Source organism: Marmota flaviventris, chromosome 19, assembly GCF_047511675.1.
Source record: "Marmota flaviventris isolate mMarFla1 chromosome 19, mMarFla1.hap1, whole genome shotgun sequence".
NCBI classification, from domain to species: Eukaryota; Metazoa; Chordata; class Mammalia; order Rodentia; family Sciuridae; genus Marmota; species Marmota flaviventris.
The window spans coordinates 33,404,380-33,422,176 of NC_092516.1; the positions used below are offsets into that span (position 1 = coordinate 33,404,380).

At 37.5% G+C, this 17,797-nt stretch overlaps 1 protein-coding gene across 4 annotated transcripts in view; it reads right to left on the minus strand.

Moving 5' to 3' along the window:
- Cyth3 (cytohesin 3) overlaps positions 1–17,797 on the minus strand; it is a 93,157-nt gene that overhangs the window by 73,586 nt on the left and 1,774 nt on the right. For 3 of the 4 annotated variants that reach the window (XM_071605525.1, XM_071605526.1, XM_071605524.1), the window contains exons 1-2: positions 16,357–16,464; positions 15,782–15,899 (exon numbers count right to left, since the gene is read on the minus strand). The exons of the other annotated variant lie outside the window; for it this stretch is intronic. In XM_071605525.1, coding sequence (XP_071461626.1) covers positions 15,782–15,899; positions 16,357–16,449 — 211 coding nt within the window. In that variant the 5' untranslated portion in view covers positions 16,450–16,464. Of the gene's footprint in view, positions 1–15,781; positions 15,900–16,356; positions 16,465–17,797 lie in introns of those variants that run through there. 4 annotated transcript variants of the gene reach the window in all.

Consider the following 17,797-nt stretch of genomic DNA (forward strand, 5'->3'; position numbering starts at 1 on the left):
ACTGTAAAATAGGAAAAGAGTCTTCAGAATGTTGTTGTTGCCGGCACAGATCCAGCAGGAGTCTATGAAGGAAGGCGAGTTCCCTTTCCCCGCACTGGTTTATCAGTGCTCCTCCGCTACATCCACAAAAGCACCATCGGCTTGTTTCTTCTATAAAAACTTAAACAGCCTTCAGATATTGAACAACATTTCTGTGCTAAATAATAATTGTATGCATTACTGATGCCCTGTACCACAGAAATGTAGAAACAGCATCTAAAAATACTGTACAGAGTATTTTTACTCTGTTTCTTTGAAACCTGCCCTTACGATCAAATCTGAGAAGAATAACTCAGAAGGTTACTACAGACCACATGATTTCACAGGCAGCACTGATCTCAAATAGCCCCCAAACAGGATGTCTGGCTACAATTAGAAGAAATGTGACCCCCTTAACATTAAAAAGAAGAAATACAAAATGCTTGAGACACACAAGTATGTGAAAATCACTAGTCTTTCACGCTGCACTTGCCTAGTATGTGTGAGGCCTGTGTTCAATCCCCAGTACTGCAATAATAATTATAATACATAAAATTTAAAAAGAAAACTCATAATTCATCTTCAACCACAGGGTGACACTATGTACTTTGGACTTCATAAGATACAAAAAAACGTGAATGTTTTATAGTGATTACACTGAAATAGATATGCGAATTTAAAATTTGATTGAACAGCTAATTCTGAACTGTTCAATGGTAGTTGCATAAATATGAGTACTATGGAACAAAATCAAGAGAATTGGCTTCCTTTCACAGATTGTTGCTGTCTCTATACCAAAGTGAAGGTAAATGGTATTTTCAAGAATTCTTGCCCTGTTTTACATTAGGAGGGTTTGGGTTCTGACAAGTTTTTTTGTCTGTCTCCTACTGAAAACTGTATGTTGGCCTCATGTATATATATAATATTAAAAGGGGAAAGGCTTTCTAGACTAGTCACAAACAAAATCAATGCTTCAGAATGGAATTTAATTCAATCTCTGAAGGGAGACTCCTAGGTCCTGTTGCTATTTCTTGAATACTTTTATAAAGAAGCATGTTTTTTTTTTTTTTTTTTTCCCACCCTGCCCTTTCCCTCTTTGAATTTTCATACAATGAGTTTGCAGTGACCATCACCGGATACAAGAATAACAAAAAAGTTACAGCTGGTTCCTGTATCAGTCTCAGCTGCAGTTAATTTCTCTTAAAAAGCCAATAAGAAAGTGTTGAGGAAAGGAAGAAGGAAAAGACCCGTTCCTGTGAGTTAAGGTTTGCCCTTCATCCAAGGATTTGACAGCAAAAGCATCTCTTTTGTATTATGTAACTATAGTTTGTCTTACTAAATTCCCCAATTCTGAAGTTTATTTCTTTATAAAATCCTGGCCAAATATTCAAATAAAATCTTTACTATGTTAAGCCAGATAACTAATAACCTCCATATGGGTGTAGGTCTAACAAACCACTGTGTATGCTTGTTCCAAGTTCACCCACACACATATTCCACTGACATCTGAGCCGTTTAGTAACTTCTTTTGGTTACCAATTTAATCCACATTTACCAAAGAACAAGGAAAACCAATGTGACTTTGACCTTGAACCAAGTAGATGATTTTAACATATTTATATAAAAATGACATTGGAGAAACCAAAGCATTTATCTCTCTTGCTTAACCTAACTATAGGATCATAATAATAGTAGGCTACAAGCTTGGACTCTTCAAAACGGGGGGGGGGGGGGGGCAGTGCTCAAAGACTAAATATAAGATGTAAATCTTAATTAGAGCCCAAATACGCAAGAAATATGCAGAGCTCTAAAAGATGTTTTGGGAACAACTAGGGAAAGCAGAATTTGGGCTGTACATGAAATGATATTATGGGCTTATTTTTGGCTGGTTGGTTGTTTTGTAATACTGGAACTGAACCCAGGGCTTTGCACATGGTAGGCAAGTGCTCTACCATTGAGCTACATCCCCAGTTAATTTTCTTAAGTACAATAATGGTTGTGATTTATGGAGAACGTCTATAAGAAATGAATTACTGGAGTATTTAAGGGGAAAGTACAATAATGTTCATAACTTTCGAACAGTTCATTCGTTGAAAAAAAAATCCTGCAATTTAAAAATTAAAGAGAGGGCTGGGGTTGTGGCTCAGGGTTGGGGTTGGGGTTGAGTGCTTGCCTCGCATGTGAAAGGCACTGGGTTCAATTCTCAGCACCACATAAAAATAAATAAACAAAATAAAGGTATTTGTTCATCTACAACTAAAAAACATTAAAGAGAAATATGACAAAATTTTATCAATTGATGAGTCTAGGTAAAAGACACATGGGTATTTATTGCACTGTTCTTTCAATTTTTTTGTGGATGTGAACAGTTTCGAAATAGAAAGTTGGGGGAGAAAAGATCCAATAATAATATTGTCAATCACAAGTTTTTCCTAAACCCAAATATAACATTTCTTCTGACTCACTCTGCCTGGTATATAAATGTGGGCAGGCAAGGGGCTTAATATATTGATGACTGTCCAGTTTTGAATGCCTAGAAATTACTTGCAATTTTTAATAAATTCTTCACATAAATAATTTTTCACTTGGGTTTTTAAATATCCATTTCACACATAAGAAAATTGAAGCTTAGGGAGAGTAAATAACTAACACAAAGTCCCAAAGCTAGAAAGGATAGAACTATATATATTTACTTAAAAATATATCAATACCAAGTATAACAATCAGATTCAAATATTTAAACAAATTTATGTAAGCATGTAGAAAGTACAAACACAAATTCTCTACTACAGTTGACTATTTTCTGTCCCTAACTAGGGGAATCATCTGAAATATCCTCAAGGGCTGACCTAATACAGCAAAGAAGCAAAAATTCTTAAATCATAGAGACTACGAAGGAAAAGGGGGCCTCTCCAACTCCATAAGACTAAGAAACAGCTGCATGGTTATCTCCAGCATGCCAACAAGACAGTCATAAAGACTAGGGATAGAGACAGGAAAGGCTGCTTGCTACAAAAATGTGACTATCCTATGGTTCAAGTCTCTAATCAATGGATAGAACCATCTCTGGAATGGGGGAGGGAGGGCCATGTTAGGGACATTAGGAAAGAAGAGCTTCAATTTCAAGTCTCATAAACTTAAGGATTTATACTAAAAGATTCATTCCCCCTCTCTCACATGTGGTTAGTATCACCACCCAAGCCCAGCCTTAATCCCTTTTAACCAGTGAGAGTTGAAATGACTCTAAATGCCAATAACTTTACAACACTTTAATTAAGGAAATGGCACACCTCTAAAATTTGTACCTGAAATTTCTAGTCACCAATCCAACTGTATCTTGACTGCTGAAACTGGGATAAAACATCCACAAGAAGCTCCATAGATTCAAGAACTTCTGCTAGATGTTCTCTCCAAAGGGAGTTAGCTAACCATGGGTTAAGACAGCAGACACAAGGGCACAGTCCCAAATTTGGAGCCCTAGGACAGGCCTACACCAAATCTCAAGGTGGCTGGAAGGCTGGGATAGAAGATTTCTCTCTGAGAATGATTCTTTTTTTTTTTTAACCTACCTCAAACCTTTAGGTAAACAGAAAAGGATTAAATAAGTTATAGTATGGAACTAGTGAAAACACTTCTGAAATAGATGATCTTTGTTGTCTTAAATGTAAGATAGTCCACTCTTCACCAAGATCAAATACTCAACAGGAAAACAAAGAAAAGGCCTCAAACTCCTCTACTCTGAGGGGAAAAGGGAGTGAGGAGTGGAGGCAATGTAAAAATAACAGATACAAATACTAAAACCAAATGTCCAAGCACTAAAGCAGCAATACCCAGGGGGAATATCCCAGTTTATGTTCTTTCCAGATTAAAAAAAAAGAAAGAAAGAAATTCATCATGTTCTGCATGTCCAGCCAAATTACTGGGTACTTGTGAAACAGAACAACTACCAGGAGAGCCAAATGAGGGCAGGACACAAGCACACATTCCAGAATCTGCTCTTCTGTGTGCTGCCATTAGGTACAAGTCCCTGGGACAAGGTTTGAGAGAAAGAGGGAAAATATATGAAGACTAGTCTGACCACAGGAAGCAAAGAAGACGCCTGACTTTCTTTTGTAAAAACAGAAACATTTTAGTAACCAAAAATTTGTCTAGAATACAGCTTAGACACTCCCCCCCCCCCTCCCGGTGGTGGTGGTGCTGGGAATTGAACCCAGGGCTTTGTGCAGGTGAGGCAAGCATTCTACCAACTGAGCTATATCCCCAGCCCGGCAGCTTAGCCACTATTTTAATTGAAAAAGCTAAGTTTCAGAAGCAAGTTACTTTGGGAATCCATTGATAACCTGTGATTCCAGAGAAAATGCAACATTTCGCCTGGTATGAAGACTCTTTATATAAGGCAATGAAAGGCATCATTTTATTCTCAGAATATTTCATACTTTCAGAAATGCAGTCATCTACTGAATCAAAGTCTGCAATCACTCGTCCTCCCACACTTGGGAAATACAGCCTCATCATGTGAACAGGCCAAACATTTAAGAGACACTAAAATCCTTCAATTTTCCCATACTCTAACACAAACAAAAATGAATTCATTGTCTGATCCTTTTTCTACTAAAAAAAAAAAAAAAAATTAATCTAATTAGTGAGACTTGGAAAAGGGCATTCTTGAGCATTTTCTTTTATTTCCTCTCTGCTAAGAACTAAAAGGAAGTCCTGTCTTCTAATAGAATATCAAATAGCCAATGTCTGTCTCTTATGATCATTGCATTTTTCTAAAATATTTATTAAAAATAAATGTAATCATAAAAGCTTTTCAAATGAAACCATTAATGTAAGAATATAATCTAAGTGTATGAAAATTATTTCATTTATATATTTTATACAGTGGGAAAAGATGTTAGTCTCAAAAATAGAACCTAGCTCAGTTCTTAAAATGATAACAAATATTTATAGAAAAGATGTTTCTCTCTGTACTTGATGGTGATGAGAGCCTTATTGAGTGGCTGAGAGAACCTGCAGCTACTACAGCCAGCTCAACACTGCTTTTGGCTCCAAGTTACAGTACACCTCTGCTCTGCCAAACATCAAGGGTATTTACTGCCCCACATTCAGGAAGTGTAGAGACAGGGAGACTCCTGGGTGGGTTAACTTCAGCAACAACATCAAGAACCGAGCTGATCAACCTTAAGTATGTGGGCTTAGAACTAGACGGACTGAGGGATATCATGAATGTAAGCTAGAGACTCATCCAGGCCCAACAAAGTCTAATATAAGAAAAGGAACTGTCTCTTCCTTGTGTATTTACTGGAGGAGGAAGAAACTTCTCCAAGAAGTCTGTCTGCACATTGGCAAGAACTGGATTGCAAACCAGCCCCTCCTCTAATCAATAAGGAAAAAGGGCCTACCCTAAATGCATAGACCTGGTTGGTAATAAAGAACTCCTTCCTTGACAGGTAGATATCTGTACAATTCATGATTTTGTATACAAGGAAGAAAACAGGGATAGAATTGCAATAGGGGACCAACAGGGTCTGCTATACAGAGTAAAATACAGCAGTAACAATGACCTCAAACCACTCTGCAGTGGGAAATAGAGAAACAAACAGGTTGATCAATCCTTCCTTTGCCCTCAAATATCTAGATCCCATTTTATGATTCATATCAAGGATTGTTATTTATGTTTATTTATATATATATATGAAAAAATATTTTTTAAAATTGTATTGGTCACCCTCAAACTTATATCAATCACAGAAATAACTAGTTACTGTTTTAATAAACCTTCCCTATTATCAAACTGTGGTTTTAAAGAACCTCCAAAATGGGAAATAATAAATGTAACACAGATGTTCACTAAAAAAATGAAAACAAGATTGTTTTTACTTCATAGCAACGAAATAGGTCAACCCATTTCCTCCTTCAGAGAATTCTCAGAGGACCGCCAGCTCCACTAGAAGAGCATGTGTTTCATATGTGTCTGTCCACAGAAAAAGGAAATGCTGCTATCCAAAATAAACGGGGAATATTATGTGTTCCCATGAAAGTGAATTAGAAAATTGCAGTAAGGCTGTGTCCACACATTGCCAAACATCTGGATGAAAACTGGGGAGGGTGTAATCACTAATTACCAAGACATTAGGAAATACTTTTCAATCATCATCAAAATGCTTGGTTTTACTAAAAAATTAGTCCAGTAACTAACAATAACCCTGCTAAGAATTTAAGATAGGAACTTTATTTTTTCCTATTTGAACAGTGTTCCTGGTGACTTACTGAAAACTAAGTCAGTGAAAAGTAAATTTGCTCTCTAAAAGTAAATTACAAAATCTTTTTAGCTAATTGAACTGACTAAGGTGAGTCTCTTCTAATATTTACATAATATTGAAAAATATTTATCTGAAACAAATGCTTGTTGAATTGTCTCTATCCAAATTATAAACACTTCAGGATGTCAAGTCTATTCTATCATGCCATCTGGGGAACTGACATTAACTACAAAGTTTATAAAGTTTGGCTAAAGTTAAAAAAGAATGAAGAGAGATGAATTTGCTATTTATCATTTAAGATTTACTATATCCCTATGAGTTTAAAATATTTAACACATCTTAAGCAGCTTTTAAGGTAATTCAATTAAAAAACAAACCTATTTTTAAAATTTCATTTAACTTTAAGAGTTTCAGTAGTCCTATGTTACTGACAAAACTGCTTCCTGGGGCTGGGATTGTGGCTCAGCGGTAACGCACTCGTCTGGCATGCATGGGGCTCTGGGCTCGATCCTCAGCACCACATAAAAATAAAATAAAGATGTTGTGTCCACCGAAAACTAAAAAAAAAAATTAATATTAAAAAATTCTCTCTCTCAAAAAAAACTGCTTCCTAAAGGACCTATAAATAATATTTTTAAATCTACCTTCTCTTAAATTTACTTACACTAAAAGTATAAGCAGCAAACAGCATTGTTACTCTGACATTATTGATACAAATTATTGTTGGTCCTTTAACAAAATGATTCACTTGAGAAATGTTTATATGTCAGACATCTTTCCCTCCCTGAGTTCTGGTGTCCACTCCATCCTCATCAATTTATAACTAAAATCAAACTTCCACTAAAAGCAGCAGACCTACACAGCCAACTGTCTACCAGCTACCTCCACAGGGATATGAACTTTTTCAGGGGCAGAGGGGTTAGGGATGGGACTAGGGATTGAACCCAGGACCATGCTAGAGGAGCACTCTGCCAGAGTTACATTCCCCCCAACTTTTTTTTCCCCCTGAGACAGGGTCTTGCTAAATTGCCCAGGCTAGTCTTATACTTGTGATCCTCCTACCTCAGTCCCCAAAGTAAGCTGGGATTACAGGCATGTACCACTGTGTTCAGCAGACAAGTCAAATTTAAATAACTAAAACTGAACTTCTGAGATTCTGCTTCCAGTAAAAGATGAATTCATTACAATCCTGTAGAACCCTGAGTTCTACAGGCCAACCCTTCTGCCAAGAACAACTAGAAAAACTAAACAAGTAATAAGAAACAACTGTTTGAAGGCAGAAGAGAACTACCCATGCAGGGAGGATTGAGGCCAGCACCCCAGAGAAGGGAAATGCAGAGAGGTGAGCAGAATCATGGAAGCCACTCTTCTCCTGGAAGTACTTGCCAATTCACAACAGCAGCTGAGGGGCCAAAACACTAAACAGAAAAGTGACTAAGAAAGTCAGCATACTCTCCATCAGCCTTAAGGGAAAAACAAAAATTAAGAGTTTAGGGGATGCCAAGTTCAGAGGCCTTGCTAAACACCGAGGCTGTCCTTTGTGCCCACTGAAGGAGGCTCTACCCTAAGACAAGAGCAGACTGAGAAGTTGACTAATCCTCAACCTTTTAAGATTATTCTCTCACCTTGCCAGGCCCTTTCCTAAGGAAGATAGCCAGAATGTCAATTTATATCTGTAATATCTCTACAATTTTTTCATATGTATTATCCAGAATTTAATCAAAGCTTAACAGGCATAGAATCAAGATCATGTGACTAAAAACCAAGGGTAAAATAGACAACAGAACATGCTCTCAGGGCATCTAAATATTAAAGTTATCAGACACAAACTTGATATTACTACTAGTATAATAAAAAATCAGTTGACAAGATGAAAATTTCAGCAGAAAACTGAAATCTAGTAAGAGAATAAAGAAAATTGAAAAAGACACTAACCAAAATTAAGAACTCAATAGATGGGGGCTGGGGTATGGCTCAGTGGAAGAGCACTCGCCTAGCATGCATGAGGCACTGGGTTCGATCCTCAGCACCATGTAAATATAAAATAAAGATATTGTGTCCACCTATAACTAAAAAATAAATATTAAAAAAACTCAATATATGGATTTAATAGTAATTAGAGCTAAAGAAAGAACTGATACAGTGGAATATAATTCAGAAGAAAATACACAGATAAACACAAAAAGACAAAAGGATAATGAGCATGAAAAGAGTACACATATGACATGATCTAGAGGATATGTCTAACTACATGTAATTACTGTCCCAGGAGGAAAAGAGAGAGGGAATGCAGAAGAGATAAGTCAAGAAATAATGATCAAGCATTCTCCAAAACTGAAGAGCTAACCTGTCACAACCCTACCAAAGAGAACAACAACAACTAATCCCAAGCAGGATAGATTCAAGGAAAACAACATCTTCACACTTCACAGTAACAAAGCTGAAAAGAAAGGTAAAGAGAAAATCTTTAAAGCAGCATAGGAGAGTTGGAAAAGAACAATAAATTCAAAAGTGCAGCAATAAGACTGACATGGCTGATTTCTGCACAGAAGCAATGGGAGCCAGAAATGATCCCCTCAAATTACTGAAAGAAATTAATTTGATAATATCCACTGAAAACATCCTTCAAAAGTAGAGGCCAGGTGGATAAAGTGGCCCATGCCTGTAATCCCAGTGGCTCAGGAGGCTGAGGCAGGAGGATTGCAAGTTCAAAGCCTGCCTCAGCAAAAGTGAGGTGCTAAGCAACTCAGTGGGACCCTGTCTCTAAATAAAATACAAATCAGGGATGGGGATGTGGCTCAGTGGTGGAATGCTCCTGAGTTCAATCCCTGATACCAAAAAAAAAAAAGAGAGAAAGAAAAAGTGGAGGAGGCCAGGGACTGCTGTTGCAGCTCAGCGGTAGAGCACTTAACAAGTATGTGAGAGACACTGGGTTTGATCTTCAGCACCACATAAAAATAAATAAATAAAATAAAGCTATTGTGTCCATCTACAACTAAAAAAATTTTTTTTTTTTTAAAAGTGTACATGGGCTGGAGATGTGGCTCAAGCGGTAGCGCACTCACCTGGCATGCGCGGAGCACTGGGTTTGATCCTCAACACCACATAAAAATAAAATAAAATAAAGATGTTGTGTCCACCAAAAACTAAAAAATAAATATTAAAAAATTCTCTCTCTCTCTCTCTCTCTCTCTCTCTTTCTCTCTCTCTCTCTTTAAAAAAAAAAAGAGAGAGTACATGCGGGGGGGCTGGGGTTGTGGCTCAGGGGTAGAGTGCTCACCTAGCATGTGCGAGGCCCTGGGTTCAATCCTCAGCACCACATAAAAATAAATAAAGGTATTGTGTCCAACTACAAGAAATAAATCTTAAAAAAAAAAAAAGAGTACATGCATTGCCAGGAGAGGTGGTACATGCCTATAATCCCAGGGGCTCGGTAGGCTGAGTCAGGAGGATCGCAAGTTCAAAGCCAGCCTCAGCAAAAGCAAGGCACTACGCAACACAGTGAGACCCTGTCTTTAAATAAATTACAAAATAGGGATGAAGATGTGGCTCAGTGGCTGAATGCTCTTGAGTTCAATCCCTGGTACCAAAAAAAAAAAAAAAAAAAAAAAACATGTATTAAAGTTTTGTTGTTTTTCTTTTAAAGTGGAAGCCAAGATGCTTTTGATTAAAAAAAAAATTTTTTAAAAAGAACCTTCAAAATATTTTTCCCCTTTTCACTAAGCAGCACCACCACCTACCTAGACACACAAGCCAGAAACCCAAATTCATCTTTAAATCCTGCAGTTCCTGCACCTTTAACCTCCCTCAAGTTGTCCATGCCCATTTGATTCTCCAAAATTTGTCTCATCACTAATAAGGCAATGCAAATTAAAGCAATAAATCATTTCTTACTCATGAGAGCAGCAAACCTTTAACAGTCTGACAAACACCAAGTGTTGATTAGAATGCTAAGAATGCTGGGAAATAAGAACACTACTCACCAGCTCCTAATAAGAAAGCAATCTGTCAGAATCTAGGAAAACTGAAAGCATGCCTAAAACCCATGACTGCAATTCTGGCAATATACTCTATAAACTCTCACACATTTGGAAAAGGAGATAATCCTGTGGAGTTCATCTCAGAATTGTTTGTAACATCAGTGTAAAATTAACATATAAACTGGCATAGTGATGTACACCTGTAATTCCTGGCCCCAAACTGCATGCCCCCAAATTTAAATTATATTAAGAACTAGTCTTCGGCAGGGTGCAGTGGTGCATGCCTGTAATCCCAGCAACTTGGGAGGCTGGGGAAGGAGGATCACAAATTCAAGGTCAGCCTGGGCAACTTAGGAAGACTCTAAGCAACTTAGCAAGGGCCTATCTCAAAAAAAAAAAAAAAAGACTGGGGATGCAGCTCAGTGGTAAAGTACCCCTAGGTTCAATCCCCAGTACAAAAAAAAAAAAAAAAAAAAGCACATAAAAGTTCAACAAAGAGGGGCTGGGGCAGTGGCTCTGTGGTAGAGCACTTGCCTAGCATGTGTGAGGCACTGGGTTCGAGTTTCAGCACCACATATAAATAAATGAATAAAATAAAGGTCGATCAACATCTAAAAAAATATTTTTTTAAAAAAGTTCAACACAGGACAAGATTTATAAATGTGACAGCAGTTAAAGGAAAGGAATAAAGTCTATAGATCATTACACAGATAATCTCACATGCAAGCTAAAAAACTTTACATAGAGTATGATACCAGTTTTATAATTCTAAACAAACCAAAAAGAGACCTATATATCATTTATGGATACACACACACACACACCCATCTTCAAAAGTATGAAAAATAAACCAGAGAGCCTCACAGCAAACCCATAATTGCTGCCACCAGGAAATATGAAAGGAAAGAAAAGAACAGGACCAGGGGTTGCTATACAATGTGACTTCAACTACATTCAGTATTTATTAAAAATATTTACTGAAGACCTACTATACATCCAGCATGTTTTAGGTCTTAGAGACTCAGCAGTAGATAAAAACAGAAAACATTCCTGCTTCATCTGAGGAGAGACAATTTAAAAATAAGAAAAATGTAATAGTAAGTGGTGATAAGTGCTAAGAAGAAAGATCAAGCTGGGAAAGGAAAAAGAGTGACGCTGGAGTGCTGTTTTAGAAAGCCTAGCTGAGGAAGACCTCTGTGCTAAGGAGGCACTTGAGCAGAAACCGGACCAAGCAGGCAAGCACCACATAAGCAGAGTAAGGGGAAAGTACGCAGAGACCACAAGTGCAAGGGCACAGTGACAGGGGCACACCTGGCAAGTTCACACAGTGACAAGGAGACCAGTGAGAGTGACTGGAGTGGGAAGGGGAGAAGTGGGATAGGAAATGTTGAGACAGCAGGGGAGAAAGGGTGGGAGGGAAGAGAAGGGGTAAGAGGTAGAAGAGCCCCCAAGGTAAGAATTTTTTAAACATATTTTTAAAGAATTTTTTTTAACAAAAAAAGGGAAGAAGATTTGTGTCAGACATATGAGGCCCACATGCCTCAAGTATTTACTACCTGGTTCTTTTACAAAAGAGTTGCAGCCCCGTGGTTTGGAGCAAACCAGTCATGATAGGAGGAGGAGGATAGGAGTCTAAATAAGATGAGGATGGGGCAGATCAGAAGAGTGATACGAGGAGGTTAAGGCCCAAGAGGTGGAGATATCACCACAGTTTTGGTCTGAGCAACTGTAAGAAGGACACTGCCATACACTGAGATGGAGGGTCATATCTGTAGTGCTTTATTTTATTAAAAGAAAGAAAGAAACCAGGAAGACTTAAACCAATGACATATAACTTTAACAGCTACTACACTGAGTATTAGGAACTTGAGTGCTTGTCTATTATTTTTTAACTTTGGGGGTGTTGGGGGATTCTTTGGGGGGGTTGTTTTGTTTTGATTTTGGTACTGGGGATTGAACCCAGGGATAATTAACCACTGAATCACATCCTCAGCCCTTTTTATTTTTCATTTTGAGAAAGAGTCTCACTAAGTTGTTTAGGGCCTCTCTAAGTTGCTGAGGCTGGTGTTGAACTTGCAATCCTCCTGCCTCAGCCTCCTGAATTGCTGGGATTACAGGCATGCACCAACCTGCCCATCCTGGATTTTTTTTTTTTTTCCTTATTTCTAAGAGTTCTAAATCTGGTGTTTTTTTTGTTTTGTTTTGTTTTAGTTTTTTTTTTTTCTTTTTAGTTGTTGATGGATCTTTATTTTATTTATTTATATGTGTGCTGAGACTCGAACCTAGTGCCTCACACATGCTAGGCAAGTGCCCTACCACTGAGTACAACCCCAGCCCTAGTATGTTTTTATATAGACTTGTTTTTTCATGTCCTTCCTTCCCTGCACTTCACCACTACCATCCTAACCCACAGCCCTGTATAACTCTCACCTGAATCAAAGCAACAGCTTCCTCATTGGTGTCCCAAGTCCTACCTCCTCCTCCTCCAATCCTGAAGTCTGGAATATCCTTTTTAAAAAGGCTGGGTGGGGGGCTGGGGATGTAGTACCATCTGTGGTAGATGATTTGCCTAGTTTGCACAAAGTTCTGAGTTCAATCCCACCACAAATAAAGGCAGGGTGGAGTTTGAATTGCAGCTCCACCACTGTCTGAGAAATTTGCTTAGCTTCCCTATGTCTCCATTTTCCTATTTGTAAATGTTGGTAATAGTTGGAAGAGTAAATAAATTAAGATATGTAAAGCACACAGGAAAGAACCTGACAGCATTAAGTAAATATTAGCTAAAATTACTGAAACATAAATCTAATGTCATACCCCTGTTTAAAATCTTTCAGTAGCTTCATTCACTTAGAATTAAATCTGCATTCTTTATCCGACAGCCTGCCTAGCTCCCTCTTCACTCCCCTTTTAAGCCACACACTCAGGTCTGGGCAGCTCAGTGCCTTCCCTTCTGCTAGGCAACTATCCCTACAAGCTGCTGCAGAAGATTTCCTCAAAGAGGTTGTCCCTGGCCACATGCTTTCCTGAAACTTTGTCCACCCCATGCCCCACATCTACCCAACCCCTTGCCCTCAATCTTTTGATTTCCTTAAACACATTTAGCATAATTTGCAGTTATTTTATATACCTGTCTAGGGTTTTCCTTGTCCATCTCCCCATCTAAGCATAAGCTCCATCAACACAGGAAATTCATCGGCCTTATCCACCACTTATTCAGCACAGAGCTTGGCATTTGGTAGAAACCATATCAACATTTGAATAAATAAGTGACTATGGGGCTGGAGTTGTGGTTCAGCAGTAGAGCACTCACCTAGCATGTGCGAGGCCCTGGGTTTGATCCTCAGCACCACATAAAAATAAAATAAAGGTTTGTGTCCAATTATAACTAAAACAAAGTATTATTTTTTTAAAGTGACTAGGGCTGGGATTGTGGCTCAGCGGTAGAGCGCTTGCCTAGCACATGTGAGGCCTGGGTTTGATCCTCAGCACCACATAAAAATAAATAAAACAAAATAAAGGTATAAAAAAAAAAGAGTATGCTCTAAACAAAATCTAAAAGGACCTATCATGTCCACTTTTTAATCATTCAAAAATATAGTGATAAGCCTATCAAAACTATTACAACATGCCATATATATGTGTATATATATATACAAAGTTATTATTTATTTTTTAAAGTTCAGTGGCTTTTAGTTTCCTATGAACAGACTGAAAGTATAGGTTACATTTTGTTTTACATTTAATATAAATTAATTGTGTCATTTAAAATAAATACATAGGGCTGAGGTTGTGGCTCAATGGTAGAGTGCTGGGTTCAATGAGAGGCACTGGGTTCCATCCACAGCACAAAGGTATTGTGTCCATCTACAATTTGAAAAAAATATTTTTTAAAAAATAAAGGGCTGGACTGGGGTTGTAGCTCAGTGGTAAAGCGTTTGCCTCACATGTGTGAGGTACTGGGTTCAATCCTCAGCACCACATAAAAATAAAGATATTATGTCCATCTACAACTAAAAAAATATTTTAAAAAAATTTAAAATAAAAATAAATAAAGGTCTAGGGCTGGGGATGTGGCTCAAACGGTAGTGCGCTCGCCTGGCATGCGTGCGGCCCGGGTTCGATCCTCAGCACCACATACAAACAAAAATGTTGTGTCTGCCAAAAACTGAAAAATAAATATTAAAAATTTAAAATATATTTATATATTTATATATTAATATATATTTATATATTAATATATTTAATATATGAATTTCCCTCTGGTCTCATTTTTAAATAAATAAATAAATAAATAAAGGTCTAGAATTGTAGCTCAGTGGTAGAGCACTTGCCTAGCATGGGTGAGGCCCTGGGTTCAATTCTCAGCACCACATATAAATAAATTAATGAAAAAGAAATCCATAAACAATTTTAAAAATATTTTTAAAAAATTGGGCTGGGATATAGCTCAGTGGCAAAGCGTCTGCCTTGCATTCGAAAGCCCTGGGTTCGACCCCCAGTTCCAAAAAAGACAAAAAAAAGAACCCCACCAAAAAAAATAAATAAATAAGATTAAAAATAATAATAATAATAAAATAAAATAAAACAAATACATAAATTCCCTCAAAAAGGATATTTGGGGCTGGAGGCGGGAGGTTGGGGTAGGTTAATAGTAAAGCTCTTGCCTAGCAAGTACAAAGTTCTGGGTTTGTACGCCACACCAAAAAAAAAAGGCAAGACGGTTCTTATCAGTATACTATACTATTTGTCCATAAAAATTGTTTTCTAATTTTAGAAAGTGAAGATAGACAAAACTTTTGTAATGTCAAGAAATAAAAAGGCATATAGTGAAAAGTTTCCTCTTCACTTATCTTCCCCATCACCTCCCCAAATAGGTAGCCACTGTTGTTAGTTCCTTGTAATTTTCATGTGTATTTTGGAGCTCTTTCTGTATCAATTCACAAAGAGCTTCCTGATCCTTTCTACAATTTCACAATTTCATTCACCATCTGGGCATGTTGTTATTTATCTAATCAGTTTTCTGCTGATGAACAAAGCAATGAATAATTTTTTTGCCTATATTAGCTCACACATGGACATATGTATCTGCAGGCTTGAATTCCTAGAACTGGCACTGCTGGGTCAAAGGATTTCTATATTTGTGATACACCCCCAACAGAGCCCAGGGGTAGCTCTACCACTGAGCTACACCCCAAGCCCTGCTACACTTGTAATTTTATACTGACCAACGTCCTATATATATTGGGGTCCACCCAGAGAAATAGCCATCTCTTTAAGGGTCTGAAACTGAGGGAATTTAATATAAGGAGTTGGTTACTTATGTGATGGAAAACAGAAGTCAAACAAGAAACAGTAAGACAGCCTGGAGATTAGCAAGAGCAAGAAGATGCTCCCACCTCTTGGTTGCAGAGTAGACAGGAAGAGGTATTTCCAAAGCTCAGGTGCTGGGGCCAAAAGGACAAGGCAGTTGCAGAGACACTGTCTGAGGCAGTAGGAGGGGGAGAGTAACAAAACCACCTGGTTTCCCTCTTCCTCCTGCCATACAGTCTCCCACCAGTGGCTCCCACTGGCCAAATCCAGGTGGAGGGCAGGTGACCAAGGACCGGGGAAATGCTGCCTGTGGAGGTGAATCCCTCTGCAGGGGGAAAAGGCAAGAAATGGATTTAAGCCAATAGGACACAGGGTATATTGAGCCTCCCTGAGACCCATGACTAATTTATACTCCTACCAGTAAATGCTGAGACAGTCTTGCCAACATTCTGCTTTCAAACTTGGGGGTTATCACTTGTCTGACATATGAAAGACAGAATCTCAATCTAATCTTAATTTATATTTATTTTATTTTGAGTGAGGCTGAGTGTCACTTTGAGCCAGACTTAATCCTCACCTATACTGATGGGAATAAGTGGAGACAGGAAGGGGAACCAATTTAACTTAATACATCTCATTTGCCATGGACGACCCATTCAGGAACATCAATCAGACAAATGATGGCAATGTGCCAAACTAGCCAGTCACCTTCCAAGTAGAGACATATCCAAAAAAACTGTTGAAAAGAGAAAGGCAACAAGTGCCAAAAGAATTACAAATACCTTAACTACACTCTGCACACATTTTAAGAAACAATGTGTTCTTGTAATCTTGTACCCCCAACTGGCTCCTCCTTGTAACTGCCTTCCAGCCATTCATGCCGCCATCCTCTCCTTATCTTGCATCGAAAGAACAAAGAATTACATCCTGAACAAAAAGTTATATTATAAAAGCAGCAAGTGAGAATCAACTTTTAAATAAAATTTTAAAGTACCCAACCAAAACATTAATAAAAAAGATCTTTTAAATAATCTTTGGCCTCTGTCATAACTACTGTATGAATAGATCATTTACCTCATCTAAACAAGCTGAAACTGACTCCCCAGACACAGTTCAAAGTTCTTTCCTACACTCTAAAGATATACCAAAAAATGTTATGCTTTACAATCAACTGGCAACTGAAATTGTTCTCTTTCAAAAGGCTGAACTTCATTTTTTTTCCTTTTTCTTTCTTTCTTAATAGTGCTGAGGATTAGAACTGGGCCTTGTGAATGTGAGGCAAGCACTCTATCAACTGAGCTATATCCCTAGCCCTTGAACTTCATTTTTTAAAACATGAATTTTAAAGCAAAACTTTTTTTTTAATCTGGGCTGGGGTTATGGCTCAGAGGTGGAGTGCTCGCCTGGCATGTTTGTGTGAGGCACTGGGTTCAATCCTCAGTACCACATAAAGTACAGTGAGGATACTATGCTCACCTATAACTAAAAAATAAATATTAAAAAAAAAACTTTTTTTAATCTAAGTGATGTTAACTGTACAGAACTATAAAAAGGTATGTTAACTTCAAAACCTCCAACAATCAACAGTACATCAAGTTTATACAACAAGCACTAAAAATGACTCATATTTCAAAACTGTGAAAGATTTTTATTTGATTCAAAATTACTTATTCTTCAATTGCCAAACATATTCTTAAATGTCTTTCACAATTCAAGGAAGAAAGATTTTGATAAACCAAACCAATAAAGGTTAAAAGTTTGGCAGCACCTAGCATGCTGCCTGGCATTTTAGTAGACAATAAGTATCTGTTCATTGTTCAATGCTCCAGTGAGATGAATTAAATCATCCTGTACATGTAAAACATCTGCATGCCTTTTATAAACTGAGTTTCTTTTTCAAATTTGAAAGTAACACACACTTTTTCCATAAACCTGGAAAATGTAAAAACTAAAAAAATAAAACATATTATTACCAGTTTTTTCATTGTTTAGACAAGGATGTAAAGCTGCTTATGTTTAATGGCTGAAAATGTTTCCCTCACAAACTTCCCAAATTTAACTCACCATTCTACTATTGAACATTACTGTTTCCAATTTTTTACAATTATAGTGTAATACATACTGTCACACATCATATATATTTTTGAATTTCAAGGTTGTTTCTCTGTGACACTTCCCAAAAGAGATATTAATAACCCAAAGATAGTTTTAAGCCTTACTGAT